Source organism: Anguilla anguilla, chromosome 7 (genome assembly GCF_013347855.1).
Source record: "Anguilla anguilla isolate fAngAng1 chromosome 7, fAngAng1.pri, whole genome shotgun sequence".
NCBI lineage: Eukaryota > Metazoa > Chordata > Actinopteri > Anguilliformes > Anguillidae > Anguilla > Anguilla anguilla.
In genome coordinates, this window is record NC_049207.1 from 7,978,980 (window position 1) to 7,999,388 (window position 20,409).

General features: G+C 50.4%; 1 protein-coding gene across 1 annotated transcript; it reads right to left on the reverse strand.

Annotated features, from left to right (window-relative positions):
* Positions 1-1,410: 1,410 nt before the first annotated feature.
* Positions 1,411-9,772, reverse strand: net1 (neuroepithelial cell transforming 1). The gene is made up of 10 exons (XM_035426770.1): positions 9,490-9,772; positions 6,166-6,273; positions 5,871-6,038; positions 5,085-5,147; positions 4,775-4,871; positions 4,523-4,599; positions 4,148-4,405; positions 3,839-4,009; positions 3,161-3,347; positions 1,411-3,017 (listed from the first exon to the last, which is right to left on the reverse strand). The coding sequence occupies exons 1-10, from the start codon at positions 9,580-9,582 to the stop codon at positions 2,566-2,568; spliced, it is 1,674 nt and encodes a 557-aa protein (XP_035282661.1). The 5' UTR covers positions 9,583-9,772; the 3' UTR covers positions 1,411-2,565.
* Positions 9,773-20,409: the final 10,637 nt, after the last annotated feature.

The following is a 20,409-nucleotide window of genomic DNA, read 5'->3' on the forward strand; positions in this document are numbered from 1 at the left end:
GGGTAAATAAATATACACACAGTTATATATGTAGCTATGTTGCAGTGCGAATAACACATCAGCTACTCGGATACTCTGTAGCCGATGGCCTAACTAGCTAACACTAAATTTCCGTGGATCTCAACTCGGCATTGTTACTGTTGGGCTGCTCTGCCAGACATACAGACTACACAGGCCGCCAGTTAGGGGCAGCTAGCAGGATTTTTATTGATGTCCCTAGCAAAGCATACATGACATGTTGACCTTCATATAGCATTTAGTAATAATTTTGTTATTCATTTGTATTAGCCAGGAAACTTTTTTTTACATTTTTTAAATGTAAAACTTTTAAAATAATTAAATTACGTAATTGTTTGGTGAGGCTTCCCTGATGACCGAATTCTCCGCCCTTTCCTTTGAAGCGTGCTGCTATAAATAGCCCAGATTCAATAGCACCGTTGTAACAATGTCATGTTTGAGAGTAGACCCAGGGGAAAGGCCCGAGATACACTGCACAGGGTGTGCTCCCCTAATGCCTGCCGCTTCCATCACCCTGTCAGGGCACTTGAGGTCCCACATTTAAAAATTCTGGGGGGGAACCCTGCCGTCTTAGAAAAGTGCACTTGGATGTTTTTTTAATCAAAAGGCAACTCCTGCAGCAAAACCCTCCACACGTGGCGACTGATCTGTCACTGTTGGCCACTGTCTAGGAACGAGGATTTCTGAGCCCTTAGCACAACTGCACACTAATAGGGACACGGCTTTGGTGAGTAGGACCAAAGCAGGGATTCATTATACATGGATAGAAATTATTGAATATATTGACTTATTCTGCTTGCTGTCCTTATACCCATTTGCCCACTCTCTGCCAGGGACAGGCTGCCATCTCACCCCCCCCCCCCCCATTCCCTCATTGTTCCTCTGCTCCTCCATGAATATTGTAACATGGAAAAAAGGTGGGACCACCAGCATAATGGAGGTGTTTAATTGGATTGGAGCATGAATGCACCGACCCGGAGTAATAATAAAGTCAGCTTTTAACCTAAGGGGCAAGTAAGACCATGGTACACGCTATGGTGATTTCAGACTGATGATTCCTGCCATGAGTAGCCTATATGATGAAATTGTTGTCTGCGAAAAGCAGGAGAGTTGGCTGGTTTTGCTAGCCGTGCTTGTAGCGTAGCGCCAACGCCACTTCACCAGTTGTAAAGAGCGATCCTGGTATGCACTGCACACCCTAACCGCATTCGCACACGCGTTCGGTTGTTGTCAATACCTGAATTTATCCTGGTAGTGGTAGTTCGGTTGTAGAATACGGTTGTCACTCCCCTTCATAACCACACTGTGTACGAAAGTAACGGAGGAGTGACGCCCGTATGTGGCTGCAGTGTGTACGAGGCCAGTGAAAAGGAAACAGACACAAGTGAAGTTAGATGCAAATCTTACACGGATCTTTATTGATATTTTTACACCACACACCTACTGGCAACAATGAACATTACGTTCTTTGCAGTCTTTCACAAGTCATTCTAAAGTCCTTAAAGTCCTCAATTCTCCACATACGAGCGCTTTCTAACACGTTTCTCCCCCTTCCCTACATGCAATTTCCCTTTAAATCTCACTGGCTTTTCAGTGCCTCATCCAATGTTTGAGCAAGGTCCTCTGCGTCTCCCACAGTGGTACTACCTTGCATCGAAACCCTTCCCTTCTGTTCAATACTTCCGTCTTTCACTTCCATCTTTCACACATACTCAGACCCTCTGATGCTACATACAAGTTCCTCCGTCTCTGGCGTATTTACACGGCCTCGGTTGCCCTCGGTAACCCCACAGATCACCCCACAGGTGCATTCGCGGTATCAACAAAAGTCTCATGCAAGATGCTACATTGACAAGTAAAAACGATCCATTACCTCAGAGTCAGCTTGAAGCCAACATGGCTCAGTGTGTATTTTACATGAGTAAAAACAAAAATTAAACATTACTTATGTTTATATAATGTTGATTTTCTCTTTCGTAGAAAACTAAAATTTGGATTTAATTTAATGCCACTGAAAATTCTTTGGGGTGTGAGGTGAGTGACTGTCTGGATTCAAAAAATGTTGAGGAATGTACAAAATAAGACTCGCCTTTACTACTAATATGACTTTACAATTTATTTTTTTTGGGACGCTTAATTCTTCAATTGTCTGTTGACACTGTTCTAAAAACTCCTAACATTCCACGATTTTAAATACTTCTAAAAGATAAAACAGTGCTGATTTTAATACAAATAAAAGAGCTAGTCACTTTCTATAAGGGTATAAAAAAATGAAAAAAAAAAAAGTGAATAAAATAACAATAATGCATTAACGCCAGACTGAGAGTAAACAGTACCGGATGTGCGTGTGTAATAGATCCCTTGGGTAGCGAGCACACGCACACCCCTCCGCAACACTGCCTGCACAGATCAGACTGGGCCTCCTTATCGGAGTGAAGTAGCTGCCATTGAGGACAGTAACACGAAACACTGCTGTAGAAACACAAACACAAATATATATATATATGTATATATATGTACACTTAAATGTCCACCAGTAGCCCACTCTCACACCATGGTCTCCTTCCTCTTCCCCAGCGAACAGCGAGACTTCTTCTCCTTTTTGGTTTTGCGAGGGGGGGACGGAGAGGTGGCGGGGGGCGTGGTAGGGGACGACGGGGGCGACCTGTCGGCGGCCACCGCCGCAGTCTGTGCGCCTGGCTCCTCCCCCTGGGGCGAGCCGGGGGCGGAGTCGGCGGTCTGGGGACAGTTCTCGTCGGCCTCCTCCATGTGGACGATGGCGGAGGCGCCGGAGGAGTGGCGCTTGTGGCGGCTCTCGGCGTCGGGGCTGGCGGGCTCGGGGTCCCCTGCTGGCGCCCCCTGCTGGGCGGGCTGCACGGCGGACATGGCGCCGCGCAGGCAGTTGAGCCACTGCTGCTTGTGGAAGACGTCGTTGCCCTGTAGCGTATGCGCCTGGCCCTGGGACGCATCCTGGAAACGCACGCGGAAGATGTTCTTCGCTGCGGAACGGAAAGAAGGAAGGGATTTGAGTCGACGGCCAAATTCGCACAATCAGAATGCAAACAAGCGGGAGCAGTACTACAGCTCGGTGTTGATTGGTACAGGAGAGGAAAGGGGGAAAAGGGGCGGAGCTTGGGCTCACCTTTGTCGGCGTTGCTGAAGGCTCCCCTGAAGGACCCGCCCATTCGCACCTCTCCGTCCGGCAGGTCCTCCAGAACCAGCTCCTGGACCGGGATGGGCTGCCGGTACACTTGGAAACAGTGGCGCTCGTTTCGGGTCACGGGGCGGGTCATGACCAACACTTCCGTGAAAAGGAACACGTGCAGCTTCTGTGGGGGGGGAGAAAAATTTTAAAAATAAGTTACTCGAACACGTAAAATGTTAGTATTTTTCAATTCTCAGGCTCGGATTGTTATCGGAAAGATTCCCGTCTAAATATGTCATGCCTTTAAAAAGCAACGTCCACATATTGGTTCACTTCCTTTTATGGAACACAGTCCTGGTGTCTGCTGCGCAGGAAGCCAGTGCCAAAGCACAGCAGCCTCGGGCAGAGCAGGGGAGCGGGGGGGAGGGAGAGGGGGAGCGAGGTAGAGGAGGGAGGGAGGGAGGGAGGGAAGGAGAGGGCAGAGTGGGGCAGGGAGGGAGGGAGGGAGAGGGGGAGAGCGAGGTAGCGGAGGGAGGGAGGGAGAGGGGGAGAGCGGGGTAGCAGAAGGAGGGAGGGAGAGGGCAGAGTGGGGTAGGGAGGGAGGGAGGGAGGGAGGGAGAGCGGGGTAGCAGAGGGAGGGAGGGAGAGGGGGATGAGCAGGAGGAAGGTACCCACCGTGCCGCTCTTGTTGCGCAGCTCGCCGTGGCACAGCAGGGCCTTGCTGCGCTCGATGCGCGCGTCCCTCTGCCGCTCCTCCAGGTACTCCAGCTTGTCCATGTAGTACTGGCACTCGGACTCGCCCTTCTTCATGTTGATGTCCGACAGGACGCCCTGGATGATGGCGATCTGGAGAGGGAGAGAGGGGAGCAGAAGCACACTTTAGAAACCCCCTCTGGTGAGAGACGTGCATTACAGCCCCCTGGTCTGGCGGGCGTAAAACGTTTGCGATAATGAAAGGGGTGGGGGCGTTCCCCCCTGACGTACCGCGCGCTCCAGGTCGGGCACGTCGGCGTGCTCGGCCGGCGTGTGCCGCAGGATCTCCTTGAGCAGCAGCGGGTACTTGACCAGCCGCGAGCGCGGGATGTCCAGGAAGCTCCACAGGTCCAGCTTGCGGCTGAAGGGCGACTCCAGGCAGCGCTGCAGGAAGTCCTGCACGCGCCGGTCCTGCTTCTTCTGGTCCAGCAGGGCCTTGGCCGCCAGCTGGTTGCTGCAGTAGTCGCGGTACGCGTTCAGGCCGGGCAGCTGTGGAGGAGGAGGGAGGAGGAGTTTGAGTTTAGGCCGCTCGCTCGCTCACAGGCGCACATGGCGCATAGTCATGGGGGGTCAAAGGTCGGGAATGTACGCTGGTGAGACGCTTACCCAGCTGACGACGATCTGACCGATTTGTCCCACAGTGCCGTCTGGCCCCGTTGCTTTTGCGAGCTGCGCCAGTAGATCTGGAGAAAAACAAAAAAAAAACAAAGACTCTGATCAGAAACACGCTCACTGCATTAACGTCCTTTAAGATGGTCATGCTGCTATGCTGTTAGTGCTTAGTGCTTCAGGACGTTTCTCTAACGCTCTGTATTTTCAAAGAAAACTGGCAAAGATTGTGCATTTTAAGAGCCTCACCTTCGTGCAGCGGGATGTAGGCGTCCAGATCCCCAAATATGTGTGTCAGCTCCTCCTCCGACATGATTGACAGCTTCAGCATGGGGTCGTGGTACGCCTGCAGGCAAGCAAAGACCCCCGGTCACTCAAAAGGCATAATTACAGGATACGAAATGAGAAGGGAGGCTGGCTAAGTATAGCTTTCTGGAGAACAGGGTTTATCATTCCTGTCTATTCATAGTCAAAGCTGTTTATTAAATGCTGCCAAGCTCCGATTTAGCCTTGTTTGCTTTATGAGTCCCGTGAATGGCAAATCATTTTCAGAACGAACCTTGCGTGCTAGCTGGAGGTCCTCGATCAAATCCTGTTCTCCCCGGGACAGCTCAAATATGGCCTGTGGAACACAAGAGAAAAAAAAAACGTGGTAAGAAAACGAACGGCTTTCTGTTTGCATTCCCGACGGAGGGAACGTGCACCTAGCCAAGCAAAGCAAAGGCCCTAGGAGTTCCCATGATCCCTCAGTGCTCCCCCTCTCTCAGACGGCGCCGTACGCGGGCTGGCGACTAGCTGTGATGTCTGGGCGGGAGAGCGAGGTGCGCCGGCGGGAGAGGCAGTCGATGCGAGACCACGCCCCGGGTTTTCGCCCCGCTCACACCGTCCGGACAGACGGGCAGGAATGTGCCCAGACCCGCTCGACGCGCTCGGCAGACACGCAGGGGGGCCTTTGGGAAACAAAGGAGGCCTTGGACAGGCTCGCGGGGGGGGGGGGCGGGGAAGAGGGCCAAGCCCTTTGGGTTAAACTCCCGTACGGCCAGACGGGCTGCCAGTGGGGTTTAATAGCTCACATAAGACAGCCTGGATCCTGTCTGGCTTTAATAACCGAGGGCCTGTGAGAAGACTTTTACTGGGTAGATCTTTCTGGGCTTTATTACCTCCAGAGCACAAGCTTGGACGATACCGGGGGTCCAAGAACTGGAACAGTCTGCACCGTGGTTTTAATAGCTCAGGCGCGTTCTGTACCGGGGTTCAGAGACTGGGGTTCTGGCAGAATTTGGGTTTCATGACTGGGACAGATGGGCTGTATGTGTGTGTGTGTCTGTGTGGGAGGGGGTCTCACCTCCTGTCTCTTGATCTCCTTGGTGGAGAAGGTGCCCTTCTGCCGGACGTCCAGGGTCTCGGACCAGAGCGTGCTGTTCCTCCTCTTGGGCGGCGTGGGCACCGCCGCCCTGCTGCAGCCCTTCTGGGGCACGCCCGGCGACTTGCCATCGCCCCGGAAGGAGATGGACTGGAGACGGGGAACAGAGAGAGGAGCGGGACGGTTAGACCAGGCCTCCGGTTTCCTCCCACAATTCCCCGGCGCTTCCGTGACGATTAGCCCCCCCTTCCCCCCCGTCGGCGGCGCGCGCCCTTACCTGGATGGTCTGGCCGAAACGCCTGACGGCCCCGCTCCTCACGGGAGAGATGAGGTTGGCGAGCGACGTCACCCTGCCCAGCGGTCGCACGCGCTTGTTACTGGGCTCCTGAGAAACAGAGAAACAAACGCACACAGTCAGCTACGGCCGGACGCAATCGCACTGAGAGAGACCCACACACATTCACGCTGGGAGCACACTTCTCCAGCTACTGGGGAACAGACGGCAGTCGTCTGAGGAGACGTGGCTGTTTTTTACGAGCTGCGGTTCGGGGGCAGAACGGGAGGATAACGCTGCGTGGCGAGGGCTTTTCAGCAGCAGACTCTGAACATCTGCACGCGCTCAGCTGTGGGGGATACGCGGGGTCAGACTGTGTGGAGCTGGCCTGATCCGCAGACACAGCCGGGAACAGCTGTTTCTCTCATCATCTGGGGCTCCCGCGCACCCTCAGACTGCACAAAGGAGCACTGACTCCCGCAGCGGGGGGGGGGGGGGGGGGGGGGGGGGGGCGGTGGTGCTGGTGGTGGTGGTGGAGGAAGAATGCCAGGAATGCACCAGGCCCTGGCCTCAGCTGTCTCAGGTTGCAAACCGACACACTCGCTCTCACACTCACACACACACACACACACACACACACACACACAGGCTACAGGCGAATGACCTGAGAACAGTAAACGTCAATAAAAAGCTAACAATACGTCAGTAAACCGGTCGTGTTTACCTCGGACCACACGGGTTAAGGGTCGGGGCCTATTAACAGTCACAAGACGCCGCGACACTCGAGCAGGAAGAGCAAGAAAGCCCAAAAGTCATTGGGTTTCAGTGCAGCTATCCTCTAACTAGCCAGCTGACATTAATAGGACCAAGCAGGGAACCAGGGCTGGAGGGGACTGGTCAACAGGACTCAAGACTCAGGACTGGTCTAAGTGCCCTCGCGGGGGGCCTGTCATGTGATCCGAGACGGCTGGGACCTCTGGCAGCACGCTAAGGGGGGTCGCGCTGGGGGGCTGGGGGGGGGAGCGCCGCGCTGCTGTTTACGAGTTCGTGCCGGGGCAGGCCCCTCTTGCCTCGCGTGAGAAGAGCAGCGCACCTGAGCGCGCCTCAAAGAGAAAGGGGGGGGGGGGGGGCACCTCGCCCAGACTGCGCCCCGGGGCAGGGGGAGCGAGGAGGTGGGGGCGGACAAAAAAAAAAAAAGATCACACACCGGCTGTGGGAAACCAGCCAAGGCTGACAGCCCACTGGAACATCCAACAAAGAACCAGACATGAGACGCGGAGTAATAATTATTACAACACCACCCCTCGGACCTCCTCGGCGATGACCGAACCAGACGGGCGGTTACGTCAGTGTCGGAGAGGAGCGGCGAAGGCTTGAGCTGAAAGGTTTTCACCGGCCTCAGCGAACAGCGTTTCAGCCTCGCTCAGCGAAGCGGGCTTTTCTTAGCAGCGACAGCTGCGGGACAGCGGAGCTGTCCGTCAGAGGCGGGGTCAGGGGTTGGCTGCTTTTGGACGCCGCGTCTGACCAGGCTGGCGGGGGCGCGCAGACACCGTGGCACCAAACCGTCCGTTCGACGACCGCAAATAAAACCCTAATAGTGAGCGCCAAAGTCACAGCAGTGGAGCGCAGAGAAAGAGAGGACTCGGATCCAAACCTTCAGAAGAGCCCTGCCTCTAACTAAGAGGCTTCCCTCCTGCTTCTCTTATGAGGACACAGAGGAGTCTGGGAAAATAATAAGCTATGGAAAACATTTGGCAAACTGAACGGGAGAGAAAACTATCGGTGATATCAGGCAGAACAAACTATGGAAACAGACGAGGGTAAAATGTGCTTTTCCATGGGGATGCACCTGAAATAACAAGCACACCTTTTCACCGTGCGTGTGATCCGCTGGAAAGAACAACACAGACGGACAGATAGGGGCTGCTGTTCTGGACACCTCTGGCTCAGAGGCGCTGGAGAGGAGGGGGGTAGCGGGTTCCTGGGAGAATTCCCAGCTTTTCCTCGCCACAGGAAACCAGCCAGATCCGGAGGTTCTGCTGCTGTGCTGTCTGGGGTCTGACCGCAACCCCCCCAGCTCCCCCCCCCCCCAAACCCTACCAACTGACGTCTCAGACTGAGGCCAGTGACTGAGGGCTGTTTGCACAGTCTAGGGTCCACCAGTGAAGTGGTCTGGTTTTATAATGACAAACCCCCTCTGACTCAAACAACATAACCTCTGTCACATCCACGGTGCGCCCCAAACCCCCCCCTGCCCCCCCCCTTCTCCCTCTCTGATGTGGGTTTGCACATCTGCAGAACTTATTGAACCCCCTGCCAGGCTGATTACGAGCCTTTGAGTGGAGTTTGCTCGAGCAGAAATCGCAACAGCACAAATATTTTCCTTCGCCGAGGATTCGCCGGCTGGGGCGCCGCTGAGTGACTGATGTGCCTGCACACGCAGGACGTCTCCTGCCGACCAATCGGGACTGAGGAATAACACGCAGCGTCGCCCAATTCATTTTACAGCTCTCCCTACAGCCATTCATGCAAAAAAAAGTTTTAAAAAAGTGGCAATAGTAAACAGGCTCCCTGCATGGGAAACACCGAACCACACAGCCGTGCGCTGTAACACGGGGAATCTGAGCTGGAGGACTGGCTGAGGAAGCAGCTGTTCTGGGGGCAGATGGGATCTGAAATGTGTACCTGGGAGACGCAGTGTTCTTACTGCACCTCAGTCCCTGATTATCCTGTAGCTCCTTTTTTTCTTTAAAAGCCCAACACACATGCTCCATTTTCAAAGTCCTCTCAGATTCAGTACCTGCAACTTAACTATCCCTCTGCCCCCCCCCCCCCCAAGACCAACTTCCCAGCTAGAGCCAAGTATTAAATGCACAAAAGAGTATCAGGTCTTTCAAAAGGGGGGCCACGCACTTGGCCTGGGACAATAAAACTGCACGCAACAGAGAGCTGCACACGAAAAGCACCCTCTGCTCTGGTTACTCCTTCAGAGGACCTTTCAGATCACACACACACACACACACGCACACACACACGCACACACACACCGCAGTACCTGCGAATACCTTTGCCCTGCATTAGCGCACCTGTAGTGCTGGCAAACCTCAGCTAAGCAATGCAATCGCAGAGCACGCAGCGAGATAAGGAAGTGCCAGGTGCGCTATCAGTGGTCTGATAAGAGGCAGCACAAAGGTACTTCAGCGTGAGGTAATGGCTCACAGGGAGAGAGCGGCAGTTAAACAGAAAAACATTCACGACTACCAGAGACATTCCCTCACATGAAAGGTGATTCATCATTAAACTCTGCAGCTTAGTTTTTTTTCTCACCTCAGTTTCTTTATTTGCTTGGTTCTGGTAGTCTATCACTTGGAGGGTCCGTTTGATGGGGACCAAGCTGCCCAGCTCGTCATAAGCCACCATTGTATTCTCGCAAATCCACAGTTAAGAGTGCTCTATGCCAGGAGATTAATCCACATGAAAACGCAACGACTCAGAAAATAAATAAACATATAATCCCTCCGGGCCCGGCGGCCACCTCTGCAGGACTTTGAGATCACCTCTGTGGACACGGTGGCCTCTTGTCTCTCACTCTGGTTTCTGACTGGCGGGGGAAGGAGGGAGAGCTAAAGTACTGCTCTGAAGCGGGGGGAGTGGCCCAAAGCTCCACCCTCCACAGCAGGGAAGGGAGGAGGGAAACTGAGCTCTTACTTGGAAATGTGTTGGGCTCGTAGGCTTTGTTGTCCGTTTATGTACACCTAAAACACTAGTAAGAATCTCACCGTCAGATCTTCTCCGCAAAGGGTTTATAGAAATGACGTCAAAAGTGGACCACTGAGAGTAGGGTTTATATGGAAAGTAATAACAGCTGTGTTTGACTGTGTGACTCTGTGGTTTTAGATATGTGCGTGGGATTTTAGTTTAATGGCTATTTTATTTACAGAATTAAGCGGTTAGAAACGTGACTTCATTTTAATAGCAATTACAGTTTACTCCCGAATCTCTTCATCTCAGTGCAGAAGTTTCAGTACAACATTGTGGGTGAACAGTGTGTTTCTGTGAAAATTCCAGAACAATGTATGCCTGAAACCTAACCAGGACAGGGTATCACAATTCCCCATTTTTTTTTCAGATGCTGATTAGTACACTGTCAGTCGGTACCAGTGTTGGTATTTTCATTTGCATGTGTAAATGAATGATATACTTAAGGAATTTGGTTGAGCAGGACTGTCAATACCATTAATTTTAAGTGATGATGCGTTGAAAGAACATGATAAATTAACCAGCTTTTAGGAGCCAATTAAACACGTAGTCAGCGCCACCTTTTCACGTGAGGCCGAGCCATTTTCACTTCTTTTGCCCTCCCCTGTTTAGTTTGCGTATTTTAAAGGACAATCTGCCACCAAAGCAGTTGCAATTTCACATCAGTCTTCCACTGAAACTCAAGGCTCTCAGAGTTCAGCACAAAGGAGTCTTATTACCTCACTCCTGGCATTCTCCAGCAGCCTCATGTGAGGTGTGAAGTGGCAGGTCTGTTTGTTCTGCGCATTAACTAATGACAGAGAGACGTTATCAGCCCCCTGATCAGCAGGGGAGTGTTATCCATTAGAATATCAATTAGCCCGCTCCAAAACCCTGCTGGACCTGCGACCATTCCCACCTGCAGATGCAACCTTTTTTTTTTTTTTTTTGCTTTTCTTTGTGTGTTTTCATTCGTTAGCGACCAAACAGTGGGAGAAGCTGAGGTGATGGCTATGGGGACTACTTCAAAGAAAAAATCCTTCCACATTTACCGGCTTACAGGTGGAGGAACTTCTGAGAAAATGACTTGACAAAAAAACAAAAAACAAACACAGTACACCAACTGCAGTTGATACAAAAACACCAGGGCTTGGTAGATTTAAAATAGCGATGCCAAAAAACTGTATGGAAAAAATAACATGGGACAGTGCTTACAAAAATGAGAAAGAAAGAAAACTCAGGGACCCAGGAAAACCAGTCTAGTGTGAATGGGGCTATGACGTCCATTTGCATTTGCACCTGTGTATTGGAGCAGGAGGTGCGGAGGTCACAGAACTCTCACCCGTGTGCGGATGGGTGGGAAGGAGAGGGGGCACATTCATTTCACACCTCGAGTTTCACAGCAAACCCGGGGCTGTATTACGTCAAGCCAAGTGGAAACCTGACGGACTGCCCTTTCACAGGGACACCACAGACACGGTTGAGTTAATATTTGTTTGGTCTGCTTCAGGCTGGACATATTGCATCTGACTACACGGTCCCGCCGAGTCGTCCCATCGAAAATGTGCAGGAACAGGAAATGCTTTGGAACAGTAGAACTGGTTTTTAAGATTAGTGGCGGCTAATTGTTAGTGGCTGTTAAAATTAAGGTGGCCTCCTTTCATTTTGCTCATTGCTCACTCAAAACAGCCCTTTCATTTCTCGCCGGGCTCTGGGCTTTTGATTTGGTCGTAGCTCTTTTGTGTTGACAGCGAGGCTTCACAAGAGGGGGTTTCACTCCGGTTCAGAAATCCTCTAAATATTAGCCTTTTTTTCCACAAACCAAACAGAGGTAGTGTAAGGATATGGTGAGGCAAATGTCTAACTACAACACTGCACTGTCGACACTAGAACTAAGATTTAAGCTGCAGACCCCTGCTTCCATTCCCCTAATGTAACCCTGTAACAGACTCCAGCATGAAAGGACACCATGGGAAGCAGGCTGCAGGGATTGCAGAGCGGAACGCGTGCTGTTCTCTGACCCCGGCGCACCTCGGCCGTGTGGATAAATGACAGTAACGCTTCACTCGGGTCCCGTTTGCCCCCCTGAGTAAACACCCAAGTGCGAATCGGGACAAATGCAGCCCACCTGCTCTACCGCGGACAGGGAGCCACAACCGACAGTTTGGTTCGGTTGGGTTCCCCTCCGTGTGTGTAAACACGCTGGTGTGAGTCACCTTCCTGGCCCTGTGGAGGTGCGCGCGGTGCCGCGGGGCTGTGCTGCCGAGCGCGTATGTCCCGCCTGTGTAAACACAGGGGTGTGTAAACGCAGGGCGTGCCCCCCCCCCCCCCCCCCCCCCCCCGGCTAAACCCGCGAGCGCCGCGGTCGAACAGGCCCGGCGCGCTCGGACGCACAGAGCTGCTCCGAGGGTGACTCCCCCCCCCCCCCCCCCCCCTGTGGAATGCGCCGACTGAACTCGTAGCCTCCGCGCGCGGCGGAAGAAAGGTGGCTGAGGTGTGCCTCTCTCGGCCGACGGCCAGACACCGTGCCCAGCTGCGGTCAGACGTCAAAAACAAAAAAGAAAAAAAAAAAGAAACAGTCCTTTCATGTTTCTCTGCGTCAGGGCAGACGCAGAGCTAGCAAATCTCTTCGGGATCCCCGACCACTGGGACCCAAGAGGCAGATAGGCGGTACAGCCAAAGGACTGAATCAGAGGGTATTCTGGGAACGGTCCGTTTATGCCAAGTTTCTTCCAGGGTATTTTAGAAAAGAGCAACAGTGGAGGGGTGGGGGCGGGGGGTGCTTCGGGGCAACTTCAGAGGATTTTTGAAAAGCAAAAAATGGAACTGTGGAATGTGTCAGCGGACTGTGGGAACAGTGAAGCCCCCTGGTGGGTCCGGTCTAGCACGGCAGTGGAACAGCGGCTCAGAATTCGGCAGAAAGCGGCGACGGCCTGTGCAAAGTTTATCCCTCCCTCCTCCCAACTGCCCTACCCTGGAATAAGTAAACTATCAAATCCGGCATCTTCACTCACGGGGATATCAATGCGCTGAGATTGTTTAACTTGAGGATAAAGCCAATCAGTCTCACTTACCTCATCCTTTAATTACAGTGTGCAGGCCTAATGCAACATCTGCCCTCTGTTAAATACACAGCGCATTAATAAAGCTGTCCCTTTCAACTGGAGTAGTTGAAATCCTCTGCTTTGTTCATGGCTATGTTGACCGAACTGGAATTCAAACTGCCACCCTTCTCAAATGGCCCCCAATGAGGAGTGCCCAAGTCAAGGCCCCCCCCCCACAGGGCTGCCCTGGATGTGTACTGGACGATTCACCGTGGTGCTCCCCAACTGTAGTTATCAATTACTAGTTCAGGCAAGAAAACACTGCAATATAGTGGGGGGGGGGGGGGGGGGGGGGGGATCACACAACCCATGGCAACCCCTGTTAACACTCAGATCTGATTTAAACTCTTCCACTCAACGAAAACATCAGCAATGGCGTCCAGTTTGGCAGTACACAGGCACAAACACGCTGAAACCACCCTCCTCTGTGGGGTGTGCAAACTGGAAAAAATGAGTAGAGTGGGCTTCCCTTCCAGCGGATAGAGAGGGTAGCCAGGAATAACATCATCGATAGATTTCATAGGCTTCCATTGTTGCTCTGTACTTTAAATTAACCGTGTTTTCGTAAAAAGCAGTCACACCCTTTAGCGGGTTGCTACCAACAGAGCAGGTGAGCAAAGCCTGAGTCACGCCTCTTGCCCAATGTAAGCACTGAGGAGGAATTCACGTACACAGCACAGGCACTGCATCCGAGCGGCAAACAGAGTGGAGACCTGTACGTGCTGCAAAGTACCGTATTCAGACAGACATAAAGATGCTGCACACAAAAGAGTCTGTCAACGACGTGTCAAAGTTTAGAAAACGGATTTGCCCGGTTCCAGTGCTAGAAAACTGACCGGTAAACAGCCTTCCGGGCAGTGTTCATATTCATCACGCAGCATGTCTAAATAGAATGTTCCACAGAAGAAGAAACGGTGGCACTAACTTCAAAAGAACTGGAACTCTGATCGCTCAGTGACCAGACATCAGGTTGTGGAAGGATACGCCTTGTATTACATTAGTTTTCGATTAGAAGTGGCCTCGTATTACTTTCCTGTTATAAAAGTCTATACCTCATCCATGGACGGATGTGTGTGCTAACAGTTATATGGAACTGAAACCAAAAGTATATCGTGCACAGCCTGGGAGTGTTTCCAGGGCTCTTTCTTTCTTCACATCCTGCCTAACTGAATTCGAGCATTCGAGTGGGGGGGGATGGATCACCCTCGGGTGTCTGCGACAGTGTTGCAAGAGTGGGGGAATGGATCACCCTCAGGTGTCTGAGACAGAGCTGCAAGGGTGGGGGAATGGATCACCCTCGGGTGTCTGAGACAGAGTTGCAAGGGGTGGGGGAATGGACCACCCTCGGGTGTCTGAGACAGAGCTGCAAGGGTGGGGGAATGGATCACCCTCGGGTGTCTGAGACAGAGTTGCAAGGGTGGGGGAATGGATCACCCTCGGGTGTCTGAGACAGAGCTGCGTGCGCCTGGGGCCGGAGGAGGTGTAAGGTGCTGCTACGGTGGCCTGTCGAGCTGGTTCAGTGGCAGCTTCAGAAACCAGAGCAGAGCACGGAGTAAGTAAGAAGCGAGCACCGGAAGGTAACGTGGTCGAATCCCAGTGAGGAGACTGCTACGGGCTGACTCAGCGGGCTGCAGAATCAGGGTGAAAGGTGTTTACACATCGCACAGACAGGCGGTGCGGTGCGCCTCCGTCTAATTGGGTGTGCCTCCACGCAGGGCATACCCTGAGGCGGGCACGCAGCCAGTCACGTCACGGCGCGAGCCCCTACGGCCCTCGCCCACATCAACAGGCCCGGCACAAACATTTCTGCGAACGGGACTGCGAGGAACTGGAGCGCTGCACGGGACCCTCTGACGGCAAAGGCCCATGCGCGATTTAGCCCGTGCGGTAAACGCGACCAGCTGGGATTTTCCACGAGCCAGACGGCGATGTGTCATAACAGATTAGCGTACATGAAATTAATTTGCTCATTATTTCTGAGGAACTAAAAATGACTCCCACTGATATCAACCATCGTGTAATCTAGCCTGTAGCACTGTGCCAATGTCCCCACAGTTACTAAAGAAATTCTGCTACATTCCCATCCGTCTGCTGAATTTGGCTCTGATAATTCTCCAAGGGTTGGGATGAAGGGTTGTTTTTTTTCCATGGCATGAACATATCTGAGAAGCGTTCGTTTATGAGGATGAGGGTAGCAACTGAATTCTCTGTAAGCTGCGTATGAACTTCACCAGCTTACGTAAATAACAACCATAGGACCAGGCTTGTAGCCCAGAGTAAACTCAGGTAATCATGCTTACTTCATTTCAGACATAAAGTACAGAAATACTATTGTAAAAATGCATAAAGTGAATTATCATGTTAATAGCCTCAGTTCTACAATTCAAATTACATGTATCCAGGTGTGCAAAACCAGTAAACAAACCCCTTCAGAATCTGTTCAAGTTAAACTTGGGAGACCCAGGCAAAATGAGCTGGGCTCTTTAAAAAAAGAATGAGGTAGACACCTGCAGCCTCTCATGATTTTATTTGTTTAATTAAACACTACTTCAGATGAAAAGAAAACCTTCATGGAGATGGAGCTGTAAAATGTTTATGGGAATTGTGGCTCCAATCGAGCGGCTCCGCTCTGCCATCCCCAGCTGAGGACTAACGCTCCCTGTCGTTCCTCTTTTGTGCCTGGCCTTAATGGAGCGGTTCTGACACCGCCGTCCCGCAGGGCCCCCCGCGGACTCGTACGCTCGATAATCCTGTTCGAGAGGAGGAACAGGACGGCGTGTGTCCTGGGCGACATCGTTACCTCGCGACGAACGAGGACACCGTCCTTAAGCACAGGAGATAGGACTCTTAAGGACTGACCCTGGATGTATCACAGAGTTTTTTTTAGTTTTTTTATCCCCCTCTGGGGTCGATTCTGGATGAGTACACCCTGGTGTCATCGGGCTCAGTGGGTTCTTCTGAACCCAGGGACATCGCAGTCCCTTCACTCGGAACGACCGCGGGGCTGTGAGAGTGGGGGGGGGTGTGGGAGTGCGTGTCTGTTCCCTGAGTCAGACCGTCAGTCCTTACCTTGGGCTGTGAGAGTGGGGGGGTGTGGGAGTGCGGGTCTGTTCCCTGAGTCAGACCGTCAGTCCTTACCTTGGGCTGTGAGAGTGGGGGGGTGTGGGAGTGGGGGGGTGTGGGAGTGGGGGGGTGTGGGAGTGCGTGTCTGTTCCCTGAGTCAGACTGTCAGTCCTTACCTTGAAGTCGAAGCTGCACAGGCTGACTGCGTCGTCGTCCTTCTCTCTGCGCTTCCTCTTCTGCGGAGAAATCAGGGGGTGGTCAGTTTTCACTGTACACGTGAACATGCCGTTAGCCCTGAAATTCCAGCTGTGCTCACATTAAGATAAACCACATGCTCCTCCATTATAAATACACACACACGTGTACAAATGTGCAAAGTTTGTTCTCTTCAATACTCATGGAATACTGAAGAGAACGTGTATTCAGTACAAACGACAGTATTCTTTTTTTAGACGTATCTCTGTACACAACACAGACTTCTATGCAAGTATTGAGAAAAGAACCAGAATCCTGTCAAAAAAAAAAAGTTGCCACATAGCTTCAGTCTATTGTACCACGACAATGGCCACCCTGAAGGTCCCATTATGACAGGAAAGGGTTCATTAACCCGGGCAGTTTGTCACCTGGGGGGGACAGGTGTTGAGTGAGCGGTCTAGGGGGGGTGAGAGTGTGGTAAATTTAACAAGCGGGAGGAGGTCGTCAGGAAGCACAGCAGTGCAGGCACAAGTGACAGGAGGGATCTGCAGTACCCAGCATTCTAACGTCCCAGGCTGTGTGGAAACCAAACAGATACTTCTGGTTTAAAAACAAGTAATAGATTTTTTTTTTTTAAGTTCCACTAAAGTAAAAAAACAAATAGCAAATGGCCTTAAGCTTCCTTTTCCTGACAGAAATGTAAAACGGAGTCAGACGTTAGCAGACGTTAACATCTAAAATGTCTCTTCTTAGACAGCCCTTATGCGAGTTGAATGGTCCAAATCCTACTACAATTTGTATTAGGCAACCATCTAGAAGTAGGATGGTGAACTGCCACATGACTCCATAGCGCCTTTCACACATGGAGCAGATTGGGTCTTACTTAAGAGCGTTGTGTAACTTTGCGTGTTTTATCTGGGCATGTTGCTGCTTTTGTTCACACTACAGTTGTGAATGAAGATTCCTGTAAATCTCACTGGGTCCTGACCCAGCGAAATGGAGGAGTGCCTTACACGGAAAATCGACTCCTGCTCATACATGATACTGACATGGAAAACTGCCAGAGCGTTTTCGGATTACCAATGATGCATGGGAGTTAAAGGGGAATTTCACATTCAAACACATATGGGCTTGTTTTGTTTAGGCTATATTGCCCTTCTGATGAATGTGTCCATCATCATTTTTCGACTAGTTATTTCGTTTTAAATGTCTAACGTTAGAAACAAGGACCTATTATTTTTTTTAGCGCAAGGCAACATAGTAGTATGGTTTCTGGTTTTTTTTTTTAGCGTTGAAGTCGCGCAATGATATGCTGCCTAGGTCTACTTCCTGAATTTGTAAAGGTAAGCAACAAAACATTGCAAAAAACAAATTGAAAAATGAAGGTCATTAGACCTTTCATTAGAAGGAAATTTGAAATAAAATAAGCTCATACATGTTTTAAAGTGAAATTCCCCTTTAATAGGGGCTAATAAGTATCAATGTAATCCATTTACATTTCAGGCCTTTAAAGGACAATAGAAAGCACTCACTCAAATCATGGTTTTGTTAATCCTCTCATAATGATTTAAACCTGTGGCCTGTCTGCTAATCAATCACTGCTATAATTGACATGTTTTGGCGATGCAAATAACAAAAACTAGCATGGTATCTGTTGACAGTTTTGTATTTTCACCACTGATTAGCAGATCAAAGTTTTGATGAGATAACCTGACCCTATTTCAAGATGAAGCAACAGAGTATTTAGAGGTATACTGCCCCCCCCCCCCCCCCCCCCCCAAACTGTATGTAGGACAATTTGAGGAAACAAATAGATATTGCAGCTCTGGTCATGTTGATGGGTCATCAACCTGATTTGGTTCTGGTTCTCCTAATGTTGAAACAGGTCCTGTATACAGAACGGGAGCACGTTCAACCTCATGGCCTCAGGGAGGTTCACAGTAAGCATGGACAGGCTACATTCTGAACCAGTTCCCTCTGGTAAAATGTTTTACACAATCAATCTGTAGGACTGCTGGCTTGCTCAGGTTGCTGGGGGATGTCTGTGTTTGGACAGGGAACTGGCCGCTTTCCATTAGTCTGGAAAAACTCACAAAAACACGGCCATTACCCAGAGCTGCACTGTGCGTTACAGCCCAGGAACAGACCGCCTCACACTGACCCAAACCGCCCTGAACCCAAACCTGAACCTAGGCTACGTAAAACACCTAAACCCTGAACCCAAACTGCCCTAAACCTGAACCTAGGCTACGTCAAAAACCTAAACCCTGAACCCATACTGCCCTAAACCTGAACCTAGGCTACGCCAAAAACCTAAACCCTAACCCAAACCAACCTAAACCTGAACCTAGGCTACGTCAAAAACCTAAACCCTGAACCCATACTGCCCTAAACCTGAACCTAGGCTACATCAAAAACCTAAACCCTAAACCCAAACCAACCTAAACCTAATCTAGGCTATATAAAAAAAGATTTTAACCCTAAACCCAAACCAACCTAAACCCAACATAGGCTAGATTTTAAAAAAAACCCAAAACGACCTACAGCCAAACCAAGGCTATATAAAAAATACAAACCCTGAACTCAAACCCTGTAAGCCCAAAAAAGAGCAACCTCTCTCACTGGTCCTGTAGAACTTCAGATTAAAATAGAGCGATTTAAGACTGCATGAATCAGAGATGCAGATGCACTCCTTCTACGTTGAGACAAGAATTTCAGAAACAAGAAAAGCACGAGCTATTTCTGTGGGCTTTACAAATTCCATTCCGCTCCGAGTGATGAAAATAGTCCCGCTAGCATCTAAAGATATCTCCTCCGCAGCCTGAGGCCATGAGAGCAATCATCCAGCACAAGCTTAACAAATAAAAGACAGAGTGATATATTTCACATGCAATACTAACTTCTATAAAAATGGTGTTTGACATCATTTTTCCTTGAATATTTGTACTCATTACTAGAATTACACACGTGCTTACACCTTACATTCATTTGTAAACATACAGGGCCGCTAGCTTTTGCACTTTGCTACAGCACTTCTGTGTTACAATTGGTAAATCAGCATAATTGCAACCTGCACTGAGAATGGGTCTCGGGGAATGGGGGGGGGGGGTGGTGGTGGTGAATGTGGGTGGGATTGATGTTCAGGTGAACAACCTGGGTGGAGTTCCTCTCTGGGGTCATTTGTCATTTCTGCCCATTGTTATGTTCCTCTTGTGACACATGAAAGTAGCACAATAAAGAGGGGGTGTTGTTTTGGTCTGCGGCCAGAATACACAAACGGCCCCCCACCATTTCCATCACAAAACCGCCTAGGTATTCTAGAGGAACTACTGTGACTTCATCACAACCACAGGACCTTCTGCTGCAGTTTCATACCGAGCTCAAATGCTGCAGGAGGGGGGGTCGATACTGAAGCTCAACCCAGGACCCCAAAACAAATTAAAACTAGCCAAAACAAAAACAACCGATGTTCTAAACACAGGAACAGACGACAAATAGCTCAGAAGTAGACAGACTCTGTGGATCAAACTTTACAGGAAAAAAAAAGACACAAACAGTGAAATTAAAGAGGGTGACGTTATTGGGGTGGAAAGTGAAGTGCACTCTGGAAGGCCGATTCTGAACTCTAATGTGAATCCCCCTGTGCCTGCGCTGTGATCCCTTCTCTATCTGTTAGCTTCACTGTTAGCTTTTCCCCCTGTCTGAATGCAGTAAGAGATATAAAAGGATCCTTTTTATTTGAAAAAGGATGAAGTTACAAACAACAGCAAAGTCTGTGTACTGAAAACAAAACAAGGCCAGTCGTTCATTACTCACATCTAGAACATGTGATTAACTAGTAATACAAACCGGTCAAAGCCAGGTGGAATGTTCTCAATTAATGTAGCGTTTGGAATGCCAAGAAAATAAGGACGATTTAAAAGACTGAGAGACTGGGAACGCTGTGGAGGACAGCAGGTCTTCTTTGATGACATTCCCATGTGTGCCCTGTTCTGCCTGACCCACTGCCTGGATCCACTCTGGAATTCTGGACCATGCTCACCATTAACAATGCCTTCAGTTCAAAAAGACTGACTCTCTATGACATCAAAGACTCTGCCTAACTACAGCCAGAGACTGTTTACCTTTTTAAAAAAAAAAAAAGAAA

Excerpts from the sequence above, each read along its gene's own strand:
- net1 (XM_035426770.1), bottom strand. The coding sequence starts at position 9,582 with ATGGTGGCTTATGACGAGCTGGGCAGCTTGGTCCCCATCAAACGGACC. Across the intron at positions 6,274-9,489 it reads AAGCAAATAAAGAAACTGAG|GAGCCCAGTAACAAGCGCGT; the intron begins GTGAGAAAAAAA and ends TCTGTTTCTCAG. Across the intron at positions 5,148-5,870 it reads AGGAGATCAAGAGACAGGAG|GCCATATTTGAGCTGTCCCG; the intron begins GTGAGACCCCCT and ends TGTGTTCCACAG.